A 26,483-nucleotide genomic window follows, 5' to 3' on the forward strand; every position below is an offset into this window, starting at 1 on the left:
GATCCCCTGGAATTGGAGTTACAGATGGTTGGGAATTGAAACCAATCCTCTATAAGAGCTTTTTTTTTTTTTTAAGATTTTATTTATTTATTTATTTATTTATTTATTTATTTATTTATTATGTATACAGTGTTCTGCCTGTGTGCATACCTGCACCCCAGAAGAGGGCACCAGACCTCATTACAGATGGTTGTGAGCCACCATGTGGTTGCTGGGAATTGAACTCAGGACCTCTGGAAGAACAGTCAGGGTTCTTAACCGCTGAGCCATCTCTCCAGCCCACTCTAAAGGAGCTCTTAACAGATGAACCACTTCTCCAGCCCCAATACTCTTTTTCTTTCCTTTTCCTGTCCCCCCCCCCCCCCCCCCCCCCGCCTTCACCCCCCAGACAAGGATTCTCTGTGGCTTTGGAGCCTGTTCTGGAACTAGTTCTTTTTTTTTTTTGGGTTTTTTTTTTTTTTTTGGTTTTTTGAGACAGGGTTTCTTTGTGGTTTTGGAGCCTGTCCTGGAACTAGCGCTTGTAGACCAGGCTGGTCTCAAACTCACAGAGATCCACCTGCCCCCCGCCTCCCGATTGCTGGGATTAAAGGTGTGCGCCACCACCGCCGGGCTGGAACTAGTTCTAGTAGATCAGGCTGGCCTTGAACTCACAGAGATCTGCCTGCCTCTGCCCCCAAGTGCTAGGTTGGATTAAAGGTGTGTGCCATCACTGCTTGACTTTTTTTTTGTTTTTTGAGACAAGGCAGAGCTTGCATGTGGAAGTCAGACAAAGATGTCAGTCTTTGTTGTCTTTCTCACCATGTGACTCAGGCTGACCTCAAACTCACAGAGATCCATATGTCTCTGCCTCCCCAGTGCTGGGATTAAAGTAGCATTTTCTTCTGGGTGCTGGGGATGTGTACTCTATTCCTCTACCAACTCAGCTTCAGGTCCCATACCCTTAAATGATTTGACTTTGAGCCCCATTTGCTGATTGTCATCTTTGTTTGAGTGGCTTTTCTCATAATTTTTTCTTTTTCTTTTCTTTTCTTTCTTTCTTTTTTTTTTTTTGAGACAGGGTTTCTTTGTGTAACAGCCCGGGTTGTCCTGGACTTGCTTTGTAAATCAGGCCTGCCTCTGCCTCCTGAGTGCTGGGTTTAAAGGTGTGAATCACTACCACCCAGTTTTCATCATCTTTTGTGACCATAACCCTGGTCTTTATTGCTGTTGGGGGAGGAGTACGGTGGTGATAGGGAAAATGGCTGTGTGAAAGAGGCTCCTACCAAGTCAGTGAGTTCGAGGTCAGCCTGGTCTACAGAGGGAGATCCAGGACCGCCAAAAAAAAAAAAAAAAAAAGAAAAGAAAAAAGAAAAAGAGAAAAGGTGTGAGTCACCACTGCCTGGCTTGACAACCACTTTTGCTCACACATAATAAAAATATTCTGACTGGTTGTGGTGGCTCATACTTTTAATCCCAGCACTTGGAAAGCAGACAGGTGTACGTATTTCTGTACATTCAAGGCCAGCCTGGTCTACAGAGTAAGATTCAGGACAGCCAGGGTTGTTACACAGAGAAACCCTATCTCGGAAAATCAGATGAAGAAAAGAAGATGGAAAGTGAGAATTGACACACATCTGCATGCAGGCCCTAGCACACGTGTTTGCACATATACACAGGAGTGGGCCAACTCAGGCCTTCCGGTTAAAGCTCCAGAGAAGGAGCCTCTAACATCACCTTGTATACGATTTAACAGGAATGATATTTTTCCTAAAAACAAGCTGTTAGACTAGGCAGGGTGGCACGTCTGTAATCACATCCTGTGCAACAGAAAAAGACCTTATTTTAAAAAAATCATCTAGAATAAATGAAATTAAGCCAGCATGATGGGGCTGCAGAGACGGCTTAAAGATTAAAGGCTGCTCTTCCAGAGGACCTGGGTTCAATTTCCAGTATCCACATGGCAGCTCACAACTGTGTAACTCTAGCTCCAGGGGATCCAACACGTCCTCACCTTCTCACCACTCAATGCACCTAAAAATAAATTATATATATATAAAGCCAGGCATGGTGGTCGTACAGCATAATCCCAGCATTGAGTGTGTGGAAAAGGAGCCAGTCAGGGCTGTGAGATCCTGTCTCAAAACAAACAAATAAACAAACAACCCACAATCAACATAACAAAAAAAATTCAAAAGCAAAACTAAACGTGAGTGCGGTTTGTTAAGCTGAAGCTGGAAACAGCATATTCCAACGGTCACGGCGTCGGCTCTCCACGGACCACATCAGCGAGCGTCCCTGGAAGAGTGGGCAAGAGCACCAGCATCTCCGGACCCCTAGGCTTAGGAGGAGGCCGCGCCGAGGGCCTCTGATGACCCTAGCACCCCGTATCATGGAAGCCAAGATTCGGCTCCTTCCTCCGGGCGACCTTGAATTTAGGGGCTTCCTCCGGCTCATTATCCCCTTTTGGGAGGCCGGGGATGTTAGTGTGGTATGATGTGTACGGAGGGGATGACAGACTGCCGTGTGCCCCCCGGAAGCGAGGGACACTTGAGGTGCCCGCCCGGTAACCGGAACCGTACGCAGTCCGGACTCGCGCGCGTTCTAAAATGAGGACAAAGCCCGCCCGGATCTAGAGCGCGCGCGCGGCGGCAGCCAATGAAATGCCAGGACAATGGTGAGTGGCGGTTGGCTCCAGCCAATGAAGATATTTTTTGTTACGAGGTGGTTCCCGGCTCCGGCATTATAAAGAGCTCCACGAGTTGGCATTGTCAGGCGGTGGCACCGCGCGGGACGGAGTAGAGGTGTCTCCTGCGGTCAGAGTGCGGCGGCGGCCGAGCGGTGCGACACCGTCGGTGGACGCGGACGAGTCCCCGGGGGTGCGAGCGTGAGCGCGGCCAAGCCCGCGGAGCCTTCCGCGGCGAGTAGGGCCTCGCGGCGTCATCGGCGGCGAGGTGAGCGGCCGGGCCGCGGGCGGTGGGCGGGAGCTCGGGGAGTGCCGCGGGGGCCTGACGTGCCGTCGCCGCTCGTTGCAGGAGCCGCTGCGGCCTGGCCGACCATGTCGGACGCGGCTGAGGAGCAGCCCATGGAAACGACGGGCGCCACCGAGAACGGACACGAGGCCGCCCCCGAAGGCGAGGCCCCGGTCGAGTCCGGCGCCGGAGCAGCGGCCCCCGCAACCCCGGCCGCGTCTGGGGGCGGGACCACGGCCACCCCGAGCGGGAACCAGAACGGCGCCGAGGGCGATCAGATTAACGCCAGCAAGAACGAGGAGGACGCGGGGTAGGTGCGGCCGCGGGCCATCAGGCCGCCGCCTTTGTTCCGGGGCAGCCTTTTGTTGGCGCCACGCGGCGGGGGGAGGGGCGGGTGCCCGCCGAGCGGTGCCGGGCGCGCTCGCCCGGCAGGCCCAGGCGCGGTTACGCGCATTGGAGTTTGCAGGAGTTTGCGGGATGGACTTTGCGGGCGCCCTGGGCTGCCCGCGCGGGGCTTAGGCTGCAGCGGGCCTCGGGGCGGGAGGCCCCGGAAGAGGAAAAGCGGCCGACCTCGACTCGGGCGGCGAGCGCTGCGTCTGGGCTGCGTGGGCGGAGTTGGCGCGCGGCAGGCCCGGCCTAGCTTGCCTCGGGTCGAGAGGCGGAGTCACGGCCTGAACCCTGGGGCGCTCTCGGCCCCAGGAAACCCAGAGTTCCTCGGGACCGGTTCTTTGGAGGCGGGGAAGAGCGGAAAGGAGCTTGTTTAGACTCAGGCGTGCGGGACCCGCTCATTTAAACTTGTGATAGGTCACGGGGCGTGTTTGCGACCAGGTTGGCCTTAACTTTTCCTACTCAGTGTGTCTACTTCAGCTGTGAATTGTTTAGTTGCGATTGCCTAAGTAACACCGGGGGATTAACTTGAAAGGCGGCGCGGTCGCAGACTGGCCCATGGGACCGTGGCTTCATAGGCCAGGAAAGCGTATCCGGGTCAGGCTTTTCTAAAAAGGGGTAAAAATCACAACCATTTTCCAAAATTTGTGGTCGTTTCCCTTTCAGAAAAATGTTCGTTGGTGGACTGAGCTGGGATACCAGCAAGAAAGATTTAAAGGATTACTTTACTAAGTTTGGAGAGGTCGTTGACTGTACAATTAAAATGGATCCGAACACTGGGCGATCAAGAGGGTTTGGGTTTATCCTATTTAAAGATTCTTCGAGTGTGGAGAAGGTAAGCTGGCTGTTTAGCAGCAGTCTGTTAGGATTGAGTTTTAAGGAACTCGTGTGCACTGCAGTGTTTGATAGGGACATAGAGCTTAAGATCCTGCTTTGAGGGATAGTGCAGATGAAGTAGGGTATATATTTGTGAGGGAGTGATTCTGGAGTACAGTTCATCTGTCCCGTGGGGCCCCCCCCCCCCAAGACAGGGTTTCTCTGTAGCTTTGCAGCCTGTCCTGGAACTCTTCTTTGTAGACCAGGCTGGCTTCAAACTCAAAGATCTGGCTGGCTGCCTCCTGAGTGCTACTATTTTAAAAGCTTAGCCTCTACTGAAGGAGGGCAGCTACCTGGACAGGAACCAGAGTCCTGCCTCCTGCTCTCCCTTATCACTTATTTTATATGTCTATTCACGGGCTTGATGTTAATTTTACTATGGGGATTATAAATCCAAGATTACAGTGAAGATACGTGTTTTTATACAGTTTTAATAGGGATGGGACCTCAGATCCTGAATCCAGGGTAGAGAGGCTTTCATCACTAGATTATCCTGTGTTCTTTATGAAAGGAGGTGGGTCTTAAGTTGGACTGCTGGCTAGGAAGAGTGAGTGTAGAGCATGTCAGGCTGCTGGGGTTGGCTTGTAGTGTTCAGGTGGTTATTGGTATGGGATGTTTGGAGAAAGTTGGGTTAAGAAGTCAGTTTGGCTTAGCTCCAGAGAAATTAAGCCCATTTTGTGTACTTCTGTCAGTTAGAATCTGACATGATTCTGTTTTACACAGGTCTTAGACCAGAAGGAACACAGGCTGGATGGTCGTGTCATTGACCCTAAAAAGGCTATGGCTATGAAGAAGGATCCTGTTAAGAAAATCTTTGTGGGAGGTCTGAACCCTGAAGCCACAGAGGAAAAGATCAGAGAATACTTTGGCCAGTTTGGGGAGGTGAGTATGGGCTTTGGCCCAGCCTGACTAGAGTATTAGTAGGGTTTTCTCTCCTTTAAGTCTTTCTTACTTGGGTTTATATTTCTGGGCACCAGAGGTTTAAACCTGAGCTTTGCTTATGTTTTTACAGATTGAAGCCATTGAGCTTCCAATAGATCCTAAGTTGAACAAAAGACGGGGTTTTGTTTTTATTACATTTAAAGAGGAAGACCCTGTGAAGAAAGTTCTGGAGAAAAAGTTTCATACTGTCAGTGGAAGCAAGGTAAGGTGTCAGAACACTGCCTCACTTGCTTTTGGCTCTTGGAGGTGTAGATTAGGTTGGGCCACCTATAAGCCCCTTCTAGATTAGTAAGGAAGACTTCACTGTTTCTCTATGCTTCACATTGCTGATTAAAACAGAGGGAATAGGCCTTTAAATAAAAGCTTGTTCAGTGGCTAAGAGCACTGACTCTTAAGACCTGGTCCATCCATAGCACTTACGTTGACTAACAGACCGCCTGTAGCTACAATTCAAGGTCTGATGGTCTCTGGCATCCGTAAGACACCGTATTTTATATGCACAAGGTGCGTTAATAAAAACTGAAATGTGTTTAAAGGAGGCAAAGAGGAAGCCAGGCTTCTGTGACTAGTCAGAGCTGCTGACTAGTTTTTGTTTTGTAGTTTTTGAGACGGGTTTCTCTGTGTTACAGCTCTGGCTGTACTGGGACTCACTTCACAGACCAGGCTGGCCTTGAACAGGATTAAAGGCCTGTGCCGCTCCACCACTGCCAGGCCTGACTAGATTCTTTGGTGCCCGATAGTGTACCATACAGTCCAGGGGTTATGAAACTTGCAGTGAAATTTTTCCTGTTCCAGAGCTTTTCCCATTTGGGTGTGCTTAGTTAACCCAAAGACTAAAGCTCCTTGGGATTCTGGAAACTGATTGCAAATGTGGAGTCATGTTTAGTGGAGTAATAGATTTTCAAGTTGGTTCAGATAGAAGGTGTGGCGCTGAGTGTAAGTTACTAGAGTGACAACGGATAAGGTAGGGCGAGACTCCAGGAAGTTTCTTTCTCTTGTTGGGAGATTTAAAAGCTTGGTTTGAGATTCTTAGTTTTCCCAGTAGACACTGACATTTTTCTTTTTCTGGTGTGCCCTAACGTGAAGTAGTAGGAAGATCCTTGAGTCCTCTGGTAGTGAAAACTGCTGCCTTAGATAGAAATATTCAAATTAAATTACTCAGTGTCTTTTCCCCCCCCCCTTTTAGGTAGGTTTTTATTTTTTTTCTTTTTTCGGTGTAGGCTTGGTTGTCCCGGGAATCTCTAGACTAGGTTGGCTTTGAACTCACTGGCTTGTCTCTGCTTCCTGGGTGATGGTATTAAAGGTGTGTACCACCTGCCCAGTTTACTCTTTTTAATTCAGTAAGATAAAATATAAGGCACATCATGGTAGGAGATAATATGCATTCTCTGACCCCCCGTTTCGAGACAGTATTTCACTGCTGCCCTGTCAGGACAGGAGCTCCCTCTATAACATGATGGTCTCAAACTTCTGCCTCCAAGTGAGCTGGGATTAAAGGCATGCATCATGCCTAGCTCATTTACCTTTTTTTTTTTTTGATGGGAGTGTGTTAGACTGGCTTTAGAAATATACATCCCCTTCAAAGTTTTCAGGCATAAAAGTGAGTCTGAGTCCTGTTCGTATTTAGATGTGAAGCTGAAGCTCATCTCTCAATGCTTAGTAGGGAGGGTGGCAGGCAGTATGGCTTTAAACAAAGCCTTACACTTGCTTTATCTGTTAGGTGGAGGTCAGCTTTCCATCCTGTTGTATTTGAGTAGGTTGAGTTTCTTCTGTAAAAAGAATAAAAAAGCTTAGTACCCATAATCTTTGGGAATTCCTACCTTGCCTAGTATGACTAGCTTCTCCAGTTGACCATCCCCAAATTCTTGGTTTTAGCTGTGGTTCTAGAAGCTTTCAGGTCAGGTGTGACCTCCTGCCCACATCTGAGTATTGGCTGTATAGTAGATAGATGTCTTTGCAGCAGCCTAACCCTGAACTGTCCCACAGGACTTGACCTAGTGTCCTCTTGGCTTTTAGTGTGAAATCAAGGTTGCCCAGCCCAAAGAGGTCTATCAGCAACAGCAGTATGGCTCTGGGGGCCGAGGAAACCGCAATCGAGGGAACCGAGGCAGTGGTGGAGGTAAGTGGAAGCTGGATGAAGACTTTCCCTGCCTGCAAGGAGCTTTCTGTGCCTGTCTTGGGGATTGCCTCTTGGTGTTCTGTGCAGTAGGGTGGGCGGCTGGGTGTGAAGTGGGTATAGCTCAGGGATAGGAATGAGTGGTTTTCCTGGGTGGAGTCTGTGTGCTTGTGCTGCTGTGGCTCATGGCTCCACGGAATGAAAGAGCCCTATCTTTCTCATTGTGCAGCTTGGGGCTCCAGGCCAAGGGGGCGTTTGCATTGCACTGGGAGAATGATGGGGGCACAGTGGATTGTGCTTAGCCTTGTGACTGTCCTGGGTCTTGGTACACAACATACCTGAGGGCAGAAAGGCAAAGCTGTGCCAGGCGCTTAGCTCCTTCCATCCCAGGCCCCTCTAACTCCAAAGCCTGAACTGCATCTTTTTCAAGGCAAAGCTACCAGGGGAGGGTGGAGGTGACCAGAGAGTGATTTGAGTGAGTGTGAGTAAGCTTCTATTCTCCAAGTGAAGTTACCTCCTGGATTGCAAGGCTTGGGCCTAGGGCCCTCTACCAGACCAGTAGCCTCTTGGCTTCTACCCGAGCTGCCATAGTAACCCCGCCACCCAAAGGGCAGGATTTCCTCCATCCTAGCTCCTGCGTGTGCTAAATGGTCCATGGGCCCCTGTGCCCTGCTCCCCCCACAGGTCAGAGTCAGAGTTGGAATCAGGGCTACGGGAACTACTGGAACCAGGGCTACGGCTACCAGCAGGGCTACGGGCCCGGCTATGGCGGCTACGACTACTCGCCCTATGGCTATTACGGCTACGGCCCCGGCTACGACTACAGTAAGTAGGAGAGGGAGGCCCCATCTACTTCCTCCTAGGGGAGGCAGGTCAGATAGTGCAGGGGCCACTGGCAGCAGGGGCTTTGGAGTCAGACAGGCCTGGTTCAGACACTGGAGCTACCACATGGAGCTCCATTCTAATTCAGCTTTCTCAGTAAGGTGTGAGAAGCTGGTGTTGCTGCACAGAAAGGATGTGACAAGCGCCTGGCACTGGGTAAAATGTACAGTTAAGTAGTAGCCGCAACATTGTTTTTACTCCTAGGTCAGGGTAGTGCAAATTACGGGAAGAGCCAGCGACGTGGTGGCCATCAGAATAACTACAAGCCATACTGAGAAGCAGCAGGAGCGGCCGACAGACGACCGCACACGCTTTGTTTGGACGCGGAGTGAACACAATTATGTACCAAATTTAACTTGGCAAACTTTTATGGCCTGTCCCATGTGCATCTTATTTAAAATTTCCCCCAGAAATCACTCTCCTGTTTGCTATTCCAGAGCTCTAGTTGTAGGCAGCGTGTGGCGTCTCAGAGGCCAGAGCGGCATTAGGGGGCTGATTTTATTACCAGGTTACCCTGTATTAGATTGGAGGGTCTCTTTCCTGCTGTCGCTCTGCAGCCTGGACCTGTGGACCCTGGTTGTAAAGAGTAAACTGTATCTTAGGAAACCAGTGTCACCTTTTTCACCTTTTAATTTTATATTATTTGTGTCATACATTTCCAGTAATGGAAGTGTTAATTTTACTGTACTTTTTGGTACCTTTTGGGAATCTAATGTATTGTAAGGTATTTTACACGTGTCCTGATTTTGCCACGACCTGGATATTGAAGCTATCCAAGCTTTTGAAATAAAAATTAAAAAACCCCCACGCCTGGGTGAGTGTGGGATGCTCTGTGAGACCTTGCCCAGTGTTGGAGGTGCCAGATAATTTACTCTGGGACTGGGGTCTCCTGTAGCAGGGGTCCTTTAGCTGTTCTTACCTGACCTTCTCAGCTACCATTTGTGTTCATATAGCTAGAGGACATCTTATCACGTTTATGTTCCAGATCCTTAGTTTCTGTTCAGTTACCCAGCAGATGAAAGTTGAAGTATTGGGGACTCTCTGGGGACAAACACAAGTCCCACTTACCTGAAAGGTGCTTGACTGAGTTGGGCTGGATCTTCAGTGTTTTACAACTTCTTACTTTTTCTTCCATGTCTAGAAAAAAAAAGACCACAGATGACTACAGATAAGCCCTACATGAGTCCCCACTCTCTGCTACCTTCAGTTCCTAGGATGCTTGAGATGATAGTTTAGAGGTTGGGACCACTTGTCTAGCCAGGCTTATTCCCCACCATTTAATCTCTAACACAAATGGTACCAGGTGTGAGCCCAAAGCAGTTGTTTCTAATTAAGTCTCTAACCGTGTTTTATACACATAGAACTCTTAGAAACATCTATTAGGGATTAGACTAATGAGCCGGTTATCACTTAACTGACAGGGATAGAGGTTCCTTGTTGGTTGTTTTTTGTCTGTTGAGATCTGGGCCCTGTAAAACAACCGCTTTGGTGCCTAGTCATTTAGTTTGGTAGTTTCGCTATAAAAATTGAGGGAAACCTTGGGGTGCTTTTAACCTTTGATTTAGAGGTTATGGGGAGAATTTCATTGCAGTCAGGCATTCATTCAGTTTAGGGTATCCCTAGCTTAAAGATGAAATATTTAGGGTATGCATAAGCATGGATTTTTTTCCTGGAACTCTAGACTGGGCTGGGATTAAAGGTAGGTACCACTGCTGCCTGACCCAATGTGAGGACTTTTAAATATTTTTTAAATAAAGGCAGCCCAGGATTATTTTGAGTGTGATCTTTCCCACCCATCAAGTGCTGACATAGGTGGTTGCCACCATGTCCAGCCCTACATTCCACATTGATGCCTGTCAGGGCATGTAGGTAATGATTACAAAAGTCATGCTTTTGAGCTGAAGATGGTTTGGCTTGTTACATGTTCCCTGGTACACGCTGGGGAGGCTCTAGCTATGGTGTTGAGGATCAAAGCCAGAGCCTGATGCTAGCCGAGTTGTACCAGGCTTACCTGTTAGAATGTCATCTATCTTTGCTACTACATGCTGTGCATTGTCTAGGCTGAAGCACATTGGAGGCTTGAACTTGAGGACATTCCTCCCAGGGCCATCAGTGCTCAGTAAAATGTAGTTCTCCTTCAGCCTGTAAGAAAAAGATACTTCACAGTTTTCATTCTGGAGATAACCCTGACAGGCACTCAACCATACCTTAAATCTGACAAAATTAGTCCCCACCATTGTACTGCTGACTTATGTTGTCCTGGGACTTGTGTCAGACCAGGCTAGCCCTTCAGCTCACAGTAAGCCTCCCTGTTCCCTGAGTACTGAGATTAAGATGTTACACCATCTTTTAGCTCTACAAGGTTTTATTAAGTTGCCCAGGCTGTCCTTGAAGCCTTTAAAGGCTCTTAACTATAATCCAGCCACCATCTCACTGTACTCACCCAGCTCATTGCCTCTGCCTGGTTCAGGTGCTGATTACTTGATGGCATTTGTTTTGATTTCCCAGTTTTTGTCCAAGACAAATGTTAGGTCAGGGCCAAACCCAGCCCTGCTTAGGGTGGCAGCAGTTAACACTAGCCTGAGCTGGGTGATGTCACCTGACAGTTTGCAATTGTGGAGTAGATAACCCTGCCTGGGGCCCATTACTGTTAAGTAGGTAAATTAACATGTTTTACAATGTGAATAAAGGCAGATTCAAACCCAGGGTTTTTCTGTGCTGCTACAGGCTTTCAGCCAAGGATTAGGGCCCAGACAACTGGAGGCTCATTGCTATAGGGTTACTGGGATCCATAGTGCTTTCTATTTGGGGAAGGAAGGCTTATTTCAGGAAAAAAATTACCTGGAGACCAAGTATTCTGCCTCTTCAGTTGCTGGTGTCCTCAGGGTCTCATCTTTGATCAGATCCACACCGATGAAGAGCCCAGAGCCCCTGAAGGAGGTGACATCTTTACAGCCATGGTCCTTGCCTCTCTCTGCCCTGGCCTCAGCCACCCCCTTCACCCTGGAGATTGATGGTGTGGGGTGGAGAAAGCTGGGGATCTTCAGAATCCCAGTTCCTTCTAGAGAGTGGATGTAGACATTTTTTATCCCAAGGTTGAAAAAATGAAACAAAGCTGAACCAATAGATGTTTGGTTAGTCATGCCTGTTGCTCCCAGAACTGTACCTGACATCCCCAATGATAGGATGCTTGGCTTTCTGTTGGTTGAGGTGCTCCATTAGGAAACTGCCCACATTAGCAGCATGAGCCTGGAGCTGCTCTGTTTTCAAGACATCCAGGACTGCCAGCCCCACAGCACAGGACACTGGGTTGCCACCAAACTGAACCAAGGGACAGTAATATCAGATGCTTTGTCAAATGGACCATCATCCCATGGAATTACCACAAAAACAACTGGGAAGGTTAAAGGCCCAAAGCTTTCAACACTTTGGGCTGTCCTCTATGATACTGGTGTCTTGCAGGTCTTCAACCCAGGCCAGGTATAAGGTAAGCAAGAGACTTAGAACTGATGAGGAAGGTGAGAGGATCACCTCCACAATGTGGTCCTCTGACCTGTATGTGTGCTCTGGACCCATCAGCACCCCTGCCCTCCTGCAGTGTATGCAAAATGACAAACTATAGAACTCAAACTCATCCCACCTTCATGCGGGGTAGGATTGTTTGAGCCCAGAGGTTTGGAGATATCCCCCTCCAGTGCCAAAATTAAACCTGTGGAAACGCCTTTAAAATACAACTTTGAGGAGACAGGCACAAGAGGATTTGAAAAAGCTGTAAGAGTCTGATAGCTTAGAATGGACTGTATTTGTCCTCAAATTGCTGAAATCATAACTTCTATTATGATGGCTGGATGGTAGTGGCTCATGCCTTTCCCCAGCACTACGCAGAGGCTTTGGTAGTCACTGCACATGCCTTTAATCACAGCACTCAGGAGGCAGGTGGATCTCTTGAGTTCAAGGCCAACCTGGTCTACAGAGCAAGTTCCAGGCCAGGCTCCAAAGCAACAGAGAAACCCTGTCTTGAAAAACAAAACAAAAAAGATTCCAGCCTGATCTACAGAGTGAGTTCCAGGACAGCCATGGCAATGCAGAGGGAATAGAACTGTTGGCAAACACAGTAACGTTTAAATGTCAGTAACATTTGAGCAAAAGCAGGTGGGCAGGGCCGCGGTGGTGCACGCCTTTAATCTCAGCACACATTGGGAGGCCGGCAGATCTCTGTGTTTGAGACCAGCCTGGTCTACAAGAGCTAGTTCCAAGACAGGCTCCAAAGCTACAGAGAAACCCTGTCTTAAAAAATCCTAAAAAAAAACACAACAAAACCCAACAACTTGAAAAGAAAAAAAAAAAGGCAGGTCTACGTAGTTCCAGTCCAACTAGGGCTGTATTGTGAGACTGTTTCAAAAAGTTTCTGTGTATGCAGATGCATGTCAGCCCAACCTTGGATGTGGTGGATGTTCTTAGAAGACATCCATCTTGTTTTTTGAGACAATCTTTCACTAGGATCTGGAGCTGACCAGTTAGACAATGCTGGCTCTATAGTAATCCCAGGATAACAGGTCTGCCACTAAGCCTGATTTTTTTATATGGGTCTAGAGATTGGACTTGGTTCTCATGTTTACAGGGCAAACTACATTATGTACTGAACTATCTTGTCAATGTACTTTTACTGTGTGGGAGGAGACAAGGGATATAGCTTAGTGGCAGAGTATTTGCGCTCCAGCACTGCCTGGGTCTATAAAGACATCTTTTATGGTGCTGGGATGAAACCAAGGGCCTGCTAAACATTGCTCTAGCACTGAGCTATATACTTCCAGCCCACAAACATGACTGTAGACAGATAAATATAAGCATTCCCATACACTGGACAACATGCTTAAATGCCCTATATGTATTCAATTGTATTTCAAGTCCCTCTTACCCAGGATGTTAAGACAGCTATTTTTACATAGGATTTTTTTTTTTTTGAGATTAAGCAGTCTTTCTTAAGTAAAAGCAACAACCATCAAAAAATTAGACAAATTGGGCCGGGCGATGGTGGCGCATGCCTTTAATCCCAGCACTCGGGAGGCAGAGGCAGGCGGATCTCTGTGAGTTCAAGACCAGCCTGGTCTACAGAGCTAGTTCCAGGACAGGCTCCAAAGCCACAGAGAAACCCTGTCTTGAAAAACCAAAAAAAAAAAAAAAAAAAATTAGACAAATTGGATCATCTAAAATGTAATTTTTACTTTATTTTTTGAGGTAGGGATTCACATGTAGCCATAGCTGGCCTATTACTCACTGTTATATAGACTAGGCTGGCTTTGAATTCAGCAGTCTGTTTGCCTCTGCCTCCTAAGTGCTGGAATTAAAGGCATGCACCACCATGCCTGGATTCATAAAAATTATAAAAATTTTTGGGTCAATGAGATGTCCAGGGAGCTCAGTAGGTAAGAGCCAGATGTGCAAGTCTGATGACCTGAGCTCGGTCCCTGGAATCCAGATACCAAGTAGCACAGAGGTGCATGTTGTTAATCTCAGAACTCCCAGAACCCAGGAGGCATAAGCAGGAGGATCTCGATAAGTTTGAAGCTAGCCAGGTCTCTCAAAACCAAAACAGATGATTGATAATTTATGTTTCTGTGGTTTCTTGTAAATCTATAAAGGAAGTGAAGACCGCTGCCTACTGGAGGACCGTGTTGGCAGTATACACTTCTGGCAGGACACTAACCTCAACCTAGGTGTGTGTGCTTGCATGGGTATCTCTCACACAGAAACACCTGTAGATAAGAAGGGCCTTATCTACAAGCCCAGAGTTTGATCCCTACGACTCACATCCGTAGGAGAGAACCATTCCTGCAAGGTGTTCTCCTTTGTGCTCACACAAGATACATGAAGTCAATCTATTCAAACTTTAAAACACATGGGAATACTTCACAAAATATGAATTTGGGGAACAGCATATCAAAACCACATGGATCACCATTTTACATTTCCTTTGACTGGCAAAATTTAAGTGTTGATGAGAAGTAGAGCACAGAAGTGAACTCCTGTAATCCTGGCCCTCAGCTGGGATCGGAAGACTGCCATCAGTTCTAAGTCAGATGGATTATGTATTCAGTACCAGGCCAGCTAGGGCTTTTCACAGTAAGACCCTCTCACACACAAACCCCAAACAACACACTGCTGCTGAAGCTCTTCTGACCTGTGAATTACTTTGGAAAGCAGGACATCATCTTTTAAAGTTTAGTATCACACCCTCTAGCCCAGCAACTCTACTTCAGGGTTAATTTATAACTGGTCTTTGTGCACATGGAAAACAGACTGTTAAGAATTTTCAGTCGGCGGTGTTGGCGCACACCTTTAATCCCAGCACTTGGGAGACAGAGACAGGCGGATCTCTGAGTTCCAGGCCAGCCTGGTCTACAAGAGCTAGTTCAGTGCAGGCTCCAAAGCTACAGAGAAACCCTGTCTCAAAAAACAAAACCAACCAACCAACCAACCAACCAACCAACCAACCAACCAACCAACCAACCAACCAACCAACGAATTTTCGTGGTAGTACTGTTTACAGAAGACACAGGGAAGAGCCTCAGAACACATCGTCAGACGTGGACCAGCCAAATATGGAAGTTGTAAAGCAGGGAAATGAGTGACAATATGGGCAGTTCTTGGTAGGGTCCGGTGAAGAACGCAGACCCCATAGAGTTAATGTGCATTATGATAAGGGTTCAAGTAAAGCCAAAAAGCAACTAGAACAAACATGGTTTCAGAATCATCAGTGAAGGGACAAACATCAGGATAGATGAAAGGAGAGTCAGGATCCTCATTTTTTTTTTTCCCCCGAGACAGGGTTTCTCTGTGGCTTTGGAGCCTGTCCTGGAACTAGCTCTGTAGACCAGGCTGGTCTTGAACTCACAGAGATCCGCCTGCCTCTGCCTCCCGAGTGCTGGGATTAAAGGCGTGCGCCACCATTGCCTGGCAAGGATCTTCATTTTTTTTTATCTGAGGTGATGGCATTTCATGGGTTTATAAGTAACCAAATTGAGCTGGTAAGATAGCTTTAGTGGGTTAAGGTACCTGTCATTAAACCTGGTGAACTGAATTGGATTCCCAGAACTCACGATGACCCTTAAAGTTGTCTTCGGACTTCCACACATGTTAGCTGCAAATACACTCATACAAATAAATGTAAAAACCTTAACAAAAATAGCCAAGTGCCGGGCAGTGGTGGCGCACGCCTTTAATCCCAGCACTCGGGAGGCAGAGGCAGGCGGATCTCTGTGAGTTCGAGACCAGCCTGGTCTACAGAGCTAGTTCCAGGACAGGCTCCAAAGCCACAGAGAAACTCTGTCTCAAAAAACCAAAAAAAAAAAAAAAAAAATAGCCAAGTAATCAGCTAACTAGAGGAGGGCTATCCAGAGAGAACAAGAGCTGAATTTAGTTTATGTACTAGAAGAGCCAGGGTTAGACCCCATTGGGCAACAACCCTCCCTCAGCAGCTGGCTAACTGCTGCTCTTGACCCTCAGCCCTATGTCTGCTTCTTGCCTGGAGTGTCCCTTCTCCCAGCGTCCACCAAGCTAGGCTCTCCAGTGTCTCAAGTCTAGGGGTGGTTCTTGACCAGGGCAGAGGGTGTCATGTGGACAGAGTAAAATCTGCTGACAGCACCAACGCGGACGTCACTTCTCTTGCTCATACTGACCTTTGTTGCCTAGCTGACATCTTGTCAAATGCTGACTTCCTTAAAAATTCAAGTGGCTTATTGTGGAAATCCAAAAAACAGTTATGAGTACCCAAGCCCGTTCCTGCTCCTGGCCAGACCCAGTCTCGGGACTCCACCTTTTTCTCTACACTGATGGCCAAAGGTTTTTCCAAAGGATACTTTAGACCTCATGTCTCCATGAAGGGAACCCTTCCTTGGGAGTCAGGTGTAGCTCAGTGGCAAAGCATTTGCATAGCACTGATAGGCTTGGATCTGATCACCGAAGGAAAGAGTTCTTGCATTCTGTGTTTTATACAACCTTATCTGTGACAGCATTTGGATTAATATAAATTTTGAAAGATGTTTTACAGCATTAAAAAAAAATCTGACCTGGGCCAGGTGAGGCAGTAAACACCTTTGATTCCATCACTTGAGAGGCAGAGGCAGGTGGATCTCGGTGAGTTTAAGGCCAGTTTGATCTACAGTGAATCCAACTTGTTCTACATAGTGAATGCTAGGCTAGTCAGGGCTACACAGTGAGTCTCTATCTCTGTCTGTCTCTGTGTCTTTCTGTCTCTCTCTCTCTCCCACATACACAAACATCCCCCCCCCAAACAAACAAAAAGCCTGACATGTAGCTCTTGGAGGATGGCATTTTAGAAATCTGTGTGTTGTACAGAGTGGAAGGCCTGAGGCCTTCACTGACTAAGGACATGGTGACTGAGTGGCAGCTCAGAGTCCTTGGCCTGCAGAGTTACTCACCGTATTGAAGTATTCTACACCAGTGGCTTCAAATGCCCTTGACACAGCTTGGGTAGTGGCCACACAGGCAACAGGGTGACCATTGCCGATGCACTTTCCCATGGTGACAATGTCAGGGACGAAGTCTTCCCCCTCCAGCTGGAAGGCCCAAAAGTGCTTGCCTACTCGGCCAAAACCAACCTGGATCTCATCTGCGACAAAGAGCCCTCCGGCCTTGCGAATATGCCTGTGGAGGACAGATGGCAGACAGGGCTGTGGTGAGAGAGACCAGGGGTTGGAAGTCCTGGGGCCTTCACTTTGGGCAAATGGCCGGCCTTCTCTGGGCCATTATTTCTTTAAGGATTTGTTTCAGAAACTTCAGGCAGGGAGGCCAGGTTGTAGTTGGAATTTAGAATAGAATTTAAAAAGAATTAATTAAAAAATGAAAAGCCTGCCCTCCCTTGGGCAGAGCCTGCCCCTCTACTCACTCTGCCACCTGGGAGAAGTAGCCAGCAGGGGGAATGATCTGCCCACCCACACTGGGCAGAGACTCAGCGAAGAAGGCAGCGAGCTGTGGATGAGACAGAGTTCAGTGTGCCTCGCTAATATTGGCAGCGCCCCTTCCTTTGGGTGTTATGTCACATCCGAGGGGGTAACTCACCCCACCCCCTTGATGCCTCCATCCCCTTCTACTTGGGCTTGCTCCAGTCAGCTAAATTCACTTACACGCCTCCTCCCACCTCATAAGCCTTTCTTCTTGGTCCCCATGTGGTGACCAGCAACAGTCTCAGCTCAGAACAAAAACATGACTTCATTCTTACTTACACCCTCTTTTAATGTGTCTTGTTGACACCCATTGTCTCATGGCTGTCACATGAGTCCACTTGTCGTCCCCAGCTACTGCAGATGCTGTTGTACGGGATACCTCTTCCTGTCTCTCATAGTGCCTTCAGGAGGATGCTTCACCTCAGACACCGAGGTCATCTCTGTCCTGCTTAAAACCCTTTGCCCAAGCATGTTTTCCCTACTGTGTTCCTTCCCCCTTACGGCTTTGGAGACCTATGAGACAGCTGATAAGAGTGGGAAATTGGTTCTTATCATCTCTCTCTCTCTCTCTCTAGTTTTCGAGGGAGGGTTTGTCTGTATAACCCTGGCTGTCCTAGAATGAACTCCGTAGACCTTCAAACTCAGAGATCTGCCCACCTTTGCCTCTGAGTGTGGAATTAAAAGCGTGCGCTATTATGATCAACACCACAGGTTCTTTTGAAGTGTTTGTGGTGCATCAGAGCCCCTCAGCTGGTTCTGCTAACCTCTCAGGCACCACAGCCTACCTTTTTTCTAAACACTCTTTGTTTGCTGGTCACTCCTTCAGTTTTATAGAGCCTAGTTGCTAGCACGGTGGGCCTTGTTCTCCCAGGGTATACACTCCCACCTGCCTCTCCACAGAATCCCTTCCACTCTCCTGGGAGGCAGCCTCATGGTGCCTGTCTTTAGGCTGTCCCAGTGAACTATATCTGGCATGCAACCCAAGACAGAGAACAGCCCAGTCCTTGGGTCTCCTCCCCTTCTGTGTTGAGGTCCCTGGGTAATTCCAGGCATATGGGTCCAGCCTGCTTGTCTGGGTCCATCTGACAACCTGCTCTACCTGGCCTCCGTCATGTGGTCCTCATCTGTGCAGCTGCCTGTTCAGTTAGCTCTTCCTTTCCTGCCTCCTACCCTACTTGGAATGCTAAAGCTTACCTTTTACTATGTAACTCCATAGTAACTTCCTCTAAGGAGCCTCCTTAAATCCACACTGTTCCAGCCTGGGACCCAGGATCCCTACTCTCTCCATTGTATTAAAACTAGGCTGGACATTAACGGGCCTCAGCCCCTCTTCACATTAGATTCTCAAATCAAAATCAGGGTGTCATTTTGCTCCTTTTTTCAGTACTGGAATTGAGTCCATGATGTCTCTCACACACATACTAGGTAAACACAGAGCTACATTCTCACCACACCCCCTTTTTCTTTGAGATGGGGACTCAGTTCTAGCCCTGATTGGCCTGTAACTCCCTAGTTAGCCCACACTGGCCTCAAACTCAAATCTATCTGACTCTGCCTCCTGAGAGCTGGGATTAAAGGTGTGAACTACCACACCACGCTGCCCATCTTTTCTTTTTTACTTTGTAAAAAATTCCAGGGCTGGAGGGATGGCTCAGTGGTGGCTGCTCTTCCAGAGGACCTGAATTCAATCCCCAGCACCCACATGGTGACTCGCAACCATCTATAACTCTAGTCCCAGGGGATCCAATGTTCTCTTCTAACCCCCAAGGGCACTGCACACACGGTGCATAAACATACATGTAGGCAAAACACCATACACACAAAATAATTAAAATTATTTTGTATAGAGTTTCACTAAATTGTTTAGGATGACCTGATAGATAGTTCAGGCCTGGGGCTCGTTCTACTCTCACACCGTCTGGGCTCTCAGCATCTTGTCACAGCGGACTTGACATCCTCTGGACTGATGTGGGTGTGGTTACCTTCCTGCCCTTCTCCTGTGCGATGCTGATCACTTGCTTCACCTCGCTGGCATAGGCCTCTGCTGGATTGGGGTGGTCCTCCCGGTAGGGGCCCCGGTAGGTGTCTGGGAGAGGAGCCTGCAGGGAGAGACACTGCCATGTCATCCGGGCTTGGGGGTGGAAACTGACCTGGTGCTAATGGGAGCGTGCATACCACATGGACCCATTCCTTCTGGCCATCCAGGGCTCGGAACTTGTAGGGACTGATGTCGATCAAGGAGCTCAGGTGACCGTGATAAGCACTAGGGAGAAGGAGGATGTGGGCTTAGGCATGTTGGCATTTACTCCCTGGACCAGCCTTAGCCACTGTCTACCACTTTTGAAGACAAAACACGGGGAAGCCAATATTTCTTCCTCGGGTACCAAGTCCTTGAGCTGGGGATGGGTGCAGGCTTGGAGTGACTTCCTGCAAGGCTAATAACTGGCATGCCACAATTCTAGACACCTGCCCACTCTGGGTTCAGTTTTCTCCTCTGTAAAGTGGGGGCATAGGGTTACAGTACATCTTAAACATTAACTGGTCTCTGATGGCCTTTGGTCTCTAGAGCAGTCAGCTGAGCCTCCAGATGGTGTGGGGCTTCTTTCCTTCCCCAGCTGCTGTTCTCTCAGAAAGCTGGGTGAAGACGACCTCCAGGGAGGCGTCACTTGCTACACTGGTCTAGCTTTCTTGCTACACTGGCTTCCCATGGTCCTGTATCTTCTACTTCCCCACTTAAGGTCTCAAAGCCAGAGCCTCGCTGACCCCTAGAGGCCTGTGGAGCCCAGGCTCTGGAGAAGCAAGGCTGTGTGAGTTACACTTACTGGTCTAATACCACCACATCCTGGTGTCCTGTGCACTGGCGAGCCAGTCTTAAGGCCAGGTCGTTGGCTTCTGACCTGTGACAGAAAATATGGGCATGACTTGGAACATCACCTAAGTGCTTCCCCTGAAGAAGGAATCCTTCCAGCATTGAGAGCATTCTCAGGACACCAGTCCCTTGGCAACATCTAGTGCCTTCTGTGCCTCAGAGCAGGGAGAAAACAGGAGGTGCACTCTTAAAACTTAAATCATGATGCATCTGTTGTTTCTCTGGCTGTCCTGGAACTTACTCTATAGACTAGGCTGCCCTCGAACTCATAGAGATCTGCCTGCCTCTGCTGTCGATTGCTGGGATTAAAGGTGTGTGCCATCACTGTCCTGCTCTGGTCTATCTTGAAAGCCAGACAGTGAGGCACAGTGATCATTTCTTTAAGTGTCAACACTGGGCACAGGCTGCTGAGGAAGATCCGCATGAGGGTGTTATGGGGTAAAATGTGTTCTCCTGAAACTACTACATTGAAGCCCAACTCATAGGACCTCAAAATGACCTGCATGTGGCTTCATTGGGAGATTCTGAGATTCTCTTTCTTTCTTTCTTTTTTTTTTGGTTTTTCGAGACAGGGCTTTTGTGTAGCTTTGGAGCCTGTCCTGGAACTAGCTCTTGTAGACCAGACTGGCCTCGAACTCACAGAGATTCACCTGCCTCTGCCTCCCGAGTGCTGGGATTAAAGGTGTGCGCCACTACCGCCTGGAGGGAGACAAGGCCTTTAAACAGGTTAGTTAAAGGACGCCTGTTGGCAACCCCAGCCCAATCTGATTGATGTCCATATGAGAAATGGTGTTGATAACACAGAGATACCGGGGCATTTGCACAGCCCCTGTGAGGTGGAGTCACGAAGATACGGGGCATCTGCACAGACCCTGTGAGGTGGGTGGGAGACAGTCATGGAGCGAGGCCTCAGAGGACACGGACCCTGCTGACATGATGGTCTCGGACTTCTGTCCTCCAGAACTTTGAGAACAGACACTATTTTTACTTTCTTTTTGAGACAGGATCTTTCTACATATCTCTGACTGTCCTGGAACTCAGTGGGTGGACGAGGCTGAACTCAAATCCACAGAGATCCCTTGCTTCTGCCTCTCAAGTGCTAGGATTAAAGGCACCACCATGTGTGGTTTTAATTAATTGTTTAACCTCCAAGCCTACAACCTTTTGTTATGGTTCCCCTAACTATCAATACAGCGGGGTCAGTGAGATAGCAGCAAAGAGGTATGTTCAGGCAACCGAGGGAAGGAAGCTGGGGCAGAGGAGGAGACTGTCTATCTCCTCAGCAGCATTTGAGTGGGAGTGAGGAGGCCCTGCAGGCTGCCTGGGTGAGAGCCATGGGCATGAGCTAGGAGAGATCCTGGGGCAGATTAGGGCAGACTGTGTGTGTGGTTCTTCCAAGCACGCACAGGTAAGTATGTGGATGGTGTATGTGTGTGGGGGAGGGCGGCATCAGGGAGAACCGTGCTGTGATCTCACACAAGCACTGGTAGAAGGCAATTCTATTTCATTACATTTATTTATTTATTTAGAGACAGGGTCTATGTTTCACCACCTGGCCCAGAACTCACTCTGTAGACTGGACTGGCCTTGACCTCAGAGATCTGCCTGCCTCTGCCTCCCTGGGACTAAACGTGTGTGCCAGTATGCCCAGGAGAAGGCAATTCGCGGTTGTTTCTGGATCAGTGAAGTTGGAGATGACTGTCAGATGGCACATGGCCCCTTATAACCTTAAGTGGAACACATGGGAGGCATCTGGGTTTTTAAAAAATCCTTTTTATTTTTCAATTATATGAACGTATGTCTGTGGGGCGGGTTTGTTTGTGCAGTGCCAAAGGAGGCCAGAAGAGGGCACTGAGGTAGGGTTACAGGTGGCTGTGAACCACCTGATGTGGGTGCTGGGAATGGAACTTCTGCAGGAGCAGCAAGTGTTGTTCTTAACCACTAAGCCATCTTTTCAGCCCCCTCCCTTTATTTTAATTAAAATGCATTTTATGTGTATGGGTATTTTGCCTGTATGCGTGTTTGTCACCACATATGTGCCTGGTATCTCTGAAATTGCCCATTGGATTCTTTGGAACTGCAGTTACAGAGAGTTGTGAGTAGTCACATAGGTGTTAGGAATCAAACCCAGGTCCTTGCTGGGCGGTGGTGGCACACACCTTTAATTCCAGCCCTATGAAGGACAAGGCAGGTGGATCTCAAAAGTTCGAGGCCAGCCTGGTCTACATTGTGAGTTCCAGGACAGCCAGGGATGTTACACTGATAAATTCTGTCTTGAAAAACAAACCAACCTACCAAACCCCCCAAAATCCCAAAACAAAACAAAAAACCAACCAAAGAAAAAAGAAAACAATGAAAACAACATCAAAATAAAAAAACAAAAACAAATCCAAAACAAACACCCCCTCCCCCAACAAAAACTCAGGTCCCCTGGAAAAGCAGACACTGTTAACTGCTGAGCCATCTATCCAGCTCCAACATCTGTGTTTGTGATGCAGATTTTTGAGTCCCCAGCACAAAGATGACATTTAATTCCAAGCAGATAGATGAGATGACAGAGGGGAAAAAAAGGAGTGGGACCTGCCCCATGAACAGAGGAGGGGTGGGACCTGCCCCATGAACAGAGGAGGGGTGGGACCTGCCCCATGAACAGAGGAGGGGTGGGACCTGCCCCATGAACAGAGGAGGGGTGGGACCTGCCCCAGCAAACAGAGTGGCGCTGGCAGCTGGTAGACACCAGAGCCTGGAAACACGAGGAGAAAGCATCTCAGGAAGAATGACAGCTGTCAAAATGCCGAGAACAGGTGAGGAGGTAAGGGAGCGGAGCACTCAGGGGACTTGGCAACCTAAAGTCACTGAGTCACAGGAATCCACGAAGAAGGAACTTAGTGGAGGAGGAAGACCACAGAGACTGCCTGCCCTGTGCCTACCTCCTTGTTCTTTTGTTTGTTTTTTGATACAGTTTCTCAGTAGCCCTAACCCCAAACCAGCCTGGCCTTGAATTTACAGAGATCCACTGCTGCCTCGAGTGCTGGCTGGGATTAAAGGCGTGTGTCACCACTGCCTGCGCCACCACTGACCACCGCCTGGCCACCTCCTGTTCTTTACAGCGAGGTCCCAGTCTAGGCTCTTCCATCTCTTAGACAGCTTCCCACTTTCCCCTCCTCCATCTTTTAATACTGTGGTGCTAGAGATGGAAAAGCCTTGTGCACACTAGGTAAGTGCTCTGCCAAGCCGCTGCCACTCCTTATCTGTGAAATGAAGATGGTAAATCTAAGTTCTGCAGGAGACTGGAGACTGTAAGTGGCAATGCTAACTGTGCTTGTTCCTGTAGGCAGCTGCTGTTTGTCGGACTAGTTCTTGGTTCTGTCCTCATGGCCACTCCCACCACTAGCCTCTCGTGCTCTCCCCATCAGGACAGCATCACCTTCCTGATTAAAGCCCTTTACGGGGGCGGGGCTGGAGAGATGGCTCAGCTGGTCAGAGCATGGGCTGCTCTTGTAGAAGACCTGGTTTCAGGCCCCACGTGGAAGCTCACAACTGTCTGTACGGCAGTTCCAGGAGATCTGAAACCACCTGGCCTCCACGGGCATCAGACACGCACATGATGCATAGACATATGCAGGCAAACACTCACACATACTAAAAACACACTGAACACTCACAGGTATTAACAACAAACATCAAAAGCAGTAATCACCACCAGGAAAAAACAAACAAACCAACCCTCACCCCAAGTCCCTAGCTTTCTAGTGGTCCTAAGATAAACATAGCTTCCCTCACTTGGCTAAGGGACCGCTCACTCCTTCCTCTTTTGGTCACCAAACATGCCTTGCCCCTTCGTGTTACAGGGCCTTTGCCCAGGCTGTGCCAGGTGTAATCAACCCTGATAAGAACTCTTCCTCCTCCCTTAGCTGCCACTTGGGGAGCTCTAAGCATCTACCCAGAAGCAGTCAAGTCAGGCCCCATCACTCTGTACTCTCCCTCCAGAAAAGGACCCCTCCACAATTTCACATTTCTCTGAAGAACATTTGATGGCCCTTAAGCTTGCGGAAATACACCTGAGGGCTGAATCTGTGAGGAAGAAATAAAGAAGTTCATTACTTCACTAAGCCCCGGTGTGTCTGGAAGGGAGGTAATGGTGTCTTCTACAGAGGAAGAACCAAGAGCCAACATAAAGGCTTTGGAGTCTACAACCAGGAAGGTCAGAAGCCTCTCCCTGAAAGTGGGTTCTACGGTGTGGCACCCACATGGGTGACTTTCTTCTCTAGACGTGTTTTCAACAGGGCACATTGGTCGCGCAGTTCACTTACCCAGAATTCAGGAAATAAAACACAGAGAGCTCCTTCGGCAGGGTCTCCGACAGCCTCTGGGCATAGTCCACGATGTTGTCGTGAAGGTACCGGCTGTTGGTGTTGAGCATCAGGTTCTGTTCGTGTGCGGCTTGGACCACAGTGGGATGGCAGTGACCGACTGCAAGAGGGCCACCTCCATCATCAGCCAGCCCCACCAGATCCCCCCTCAGCTCCATCTGCAAACCCATGCAGGGGAGATGAAGTTAACGAAGGCAGAGTGCAAAGCGGGGAGTGGGTGCGGGCGGGGGAAGCACAGAGATGATGTTCTGGAATGGAAAGCCTTGAGAAACAGTCCAGCAGAAGGAGAAACATTCTCCGGAAAAACCAATGTGTTTAGAGAGGTGTCTTGAGACCTCTGGCTGGAGGGGAACAGTCAGAGCACCAGGAATAGTAACAGAACAGAGTTAGTGAGCGCTTACCATGTGCCAAGCATTGCCAAAGCAATTTAATAGTATTAACATCATTATCCAAAACACCCGAGTCAGACTAGGTGCTTCACCAGCTGAGTCTTGTCTATTGTCCAATGAGCAACAAGGCTCAGAGGACTAAGTAACTTCTGCCCCTCCCCCACACCCCTACCCCAGGACAGGTTCTCTCTGCAAAGCTCTGATTGTCCTGAAACTCGTTATGCAGTCCAGGTTGGCCTTTAACTCACAGATTCACCTGCCTCTGTCCCCGTCCCGTCCTGTGCCCCCCGCCCCCCCCCGCCGGCCCCCCCCCCCCCCCCCCCCCCCCCCCCCCGCCCGCAACAGTCAACAGGGCTGAAGGCCTGTTGTCATGACCCTGCACAGGGCTGAGCTCATGCTTACATCGGTGGTCATGGCTGGGCAGGCTACATGCCCAGCTTGCTGTGAGTTCTAAGTGGAACTTGAACCCTAAAGCCTCCACCCTCTGACTCTGGCCCGGTTTAGCACAGATATGGTGTGGGCCTTTTCAGGCTCCTTCCCAAAGATTGGGGGGCTCTCTGCTCTGTTCAACCCCAGCTGCTTATCAGATTTACAGCCTCAGCCTCCTCTCCTGCCCCACCAAGGGCGAGGCGTCGTACTGACCATGAGCTACGTTGTTGATACAGTCCAGGAACTCTCGCCCTTGCTCGTCGTACAGGTACTGCCCTTGGCTCCGGATAATCTTAACAGGGTCCTCGGGAAAAAAGAGTCTGCAGGAAGAGCTGTGGGGACAGGCAAAGAATGGATAGCCCAGTCTAAAGACCGGAGCGGGAACGGCACTCATCACAGCCGCCTTCTGGAAAGGACAAAAGCTTGCCTCCTCATTCCTAGGAGACACAGGACGGGGCAGAAAGTTGCTGAGACAAAACTGGCTAAGCCTTGGCAGCCCGCTCACTTTTGCTTGCACAGACATCAGTTCCTCCAGTCCTGGTGAAAGAGGCTTCCGGATAGCTTCCCGAAGAAAAGCCCCGTGTTAGGAGCTGGATCTTAACCCCTCAACATTCCTTGCCAGCTCAGGGTCCTACTGCCCTTGGTTGGGGTGGCTGACTCCAGCCACCGCCTCCTCTCCACGTGGAACCAAGGGTCCCCCTCACAGGCCAAGAGCAGACTTCGTCTAACCCTGTCTGCGACCCGGCTGCCCACCAGGGCAAAGCCCGTCTTCCCTTGCAGGCAGCTGCCGGGGCAAAGCCCGCTCCTCGGGGCAGGGGACGTCCCGGAGCCGCGGGGTGGCCGGCGGCAGCTTCTAGAAAGCCGAGGCGGAGAAAGGCGGGGAAGTCAGGGACTTGGCTGTCGCGCCAAGCCCGCACGTGGTACCTGAGCAGCCGGCGCCTCAAGTCCAGAGTGGCTCCCTTGGGGCGCCGATCCGCGGCCATGTCGCCACGCTGTCAGTCAGGGCCCAGAGGCTGCGCGCTCGGCCCCGCCTCCGCCAGCCACGTTAGTTTGGGGCGGGGCTTCAGTGCTGGCCACGCCCCCGGGAGCTCCCTTTCCCGGCGCTCAATTAGTCGCGCAAGCCGCGCGCAAGCTCGCTTGCGACCCACGCCACGGTTCGCCTATGTTCTGCGCTGGGCCAGGGTTGTTTCTTGCCCTTCGCCTCTCCCATCCCCGGGATTTGGCTCCCAGGAACGTGTTTCCAGGTCGCCTTGTTGAATGGGATTTAGGACTGAGGCTGGACATGCCCAAGCAGGTTGCCTTCCCT

The 26,483-nt window shown here is 49.3% G+C and overlaps 2 protein-coding genes across 8 annotated transcripts; one reads left to right on the forward strand and one right to left on the reverse strand.

Annotated features, from left to right (window-relative positions):
• The first annotated feature begins 2,728 nt into the window (after nt 1–2,728).
• Nucleotides 2,729–8,987, forward strand: Hnrnpab (heterogeneous nuclear ribonucleoprotein A/B). 2 transcript variants are annotated; one of them, XM_075992726.1, is made up of 8 exons: nt 2,729–2,930; nt 3,012–3,258; nt 4,002–4,170; nt 4,935–5,093; nt 5,224–5,355; nt 7,170–7,272; nt 7,954–8,094; nt 8,356–8,987. In XM_075992726.1, the coding sequence occupies exons 2-8, from the start codon at nt 3,035–3,037 to the stop codon at nt 8,424–8,426; spliced, it is 999 nt and encodes a 332-aa protein (XP_075848841.1). In that variant the 5' UTR covers nt 2,729–2,930; nt 3,012–3,034; the 3' UTR covers nt 8,427–8,987. The 2 variants fall into 2 exon arrangements, with proteins under 2 accessions (XP_075848841.1, XP_075848842.1); XM_075992727.1 differs by lacking the exon at nt 7,954–8,094 and having other exon boundaries at nt 2,730–2,930.
• Phykpl (5-phosphohydroxy-L-lysine phospho-lyase) lies at nt 5,350–26,186 on the reverse strand. Of its 6 annotated transcripts, none has more exons than XM_075992723.1 (13): nt 26,102–26,186; nt 25,391–25,509; nt 24,300–24,459; nt 19,940–20,014; nt 19,293–19,380; nt 19,100–19,216; nt 17,060–17,142; nt 16,593–16,818; nt 11,318–11,472; nt 10,993–11,082; nt 10,163–10,293; nt 9,220–9,288; nt 5,350–6,922 (listed from the first exon to the last, which is right to left on the reverse strand). In XM_075992723.1, exons 1-13 carry the CDS (start codon nt 26,158–26,160, stop codon nt 6,870–6,872), a joined length of 1,425 nt encoding a protein of 474 aa, XP_075848838.1. In that variant the 5' UTR covers nt 26,161–26,186; the 3' UTR covers nt 5,350–6,869. The 6 variants fall into 6 exon arrangements, 5 of the variants coding, with proteins under 5 accessions (XP_075848838.1, XP_075848836.1, XP_075848835.1 ...); XM_075992725.1 differs by lacking the exon at nt 5,350–6,922 and adding an exon at nt 8,636–8,724; XM_075992721.1 differs by lacking the exon at nt 26,102–26,186 and having other exon boundaries at nt 5,350–6,919; nt 25,391–25,867.
• Nucleotides 26,187–26,483: the final 297 nt, after the last annotated feature.

Source organism: Microtus pennsylvanicus, chromosome 11 (assembly GCF_037038515.1).
Source record: "Microtus pennsylvanicus isolate mMicPen1 chromosome 11, mMicPen1.hap1, whole genome shotgun sequence".
NCBI classification, from domain to species: domain Eukaryota; kingdom Metazoa; phylum Chordata; class Mammalia; order Rodentia; family Cricetidae; genus Microtus; species Microtus pennsylvanicus.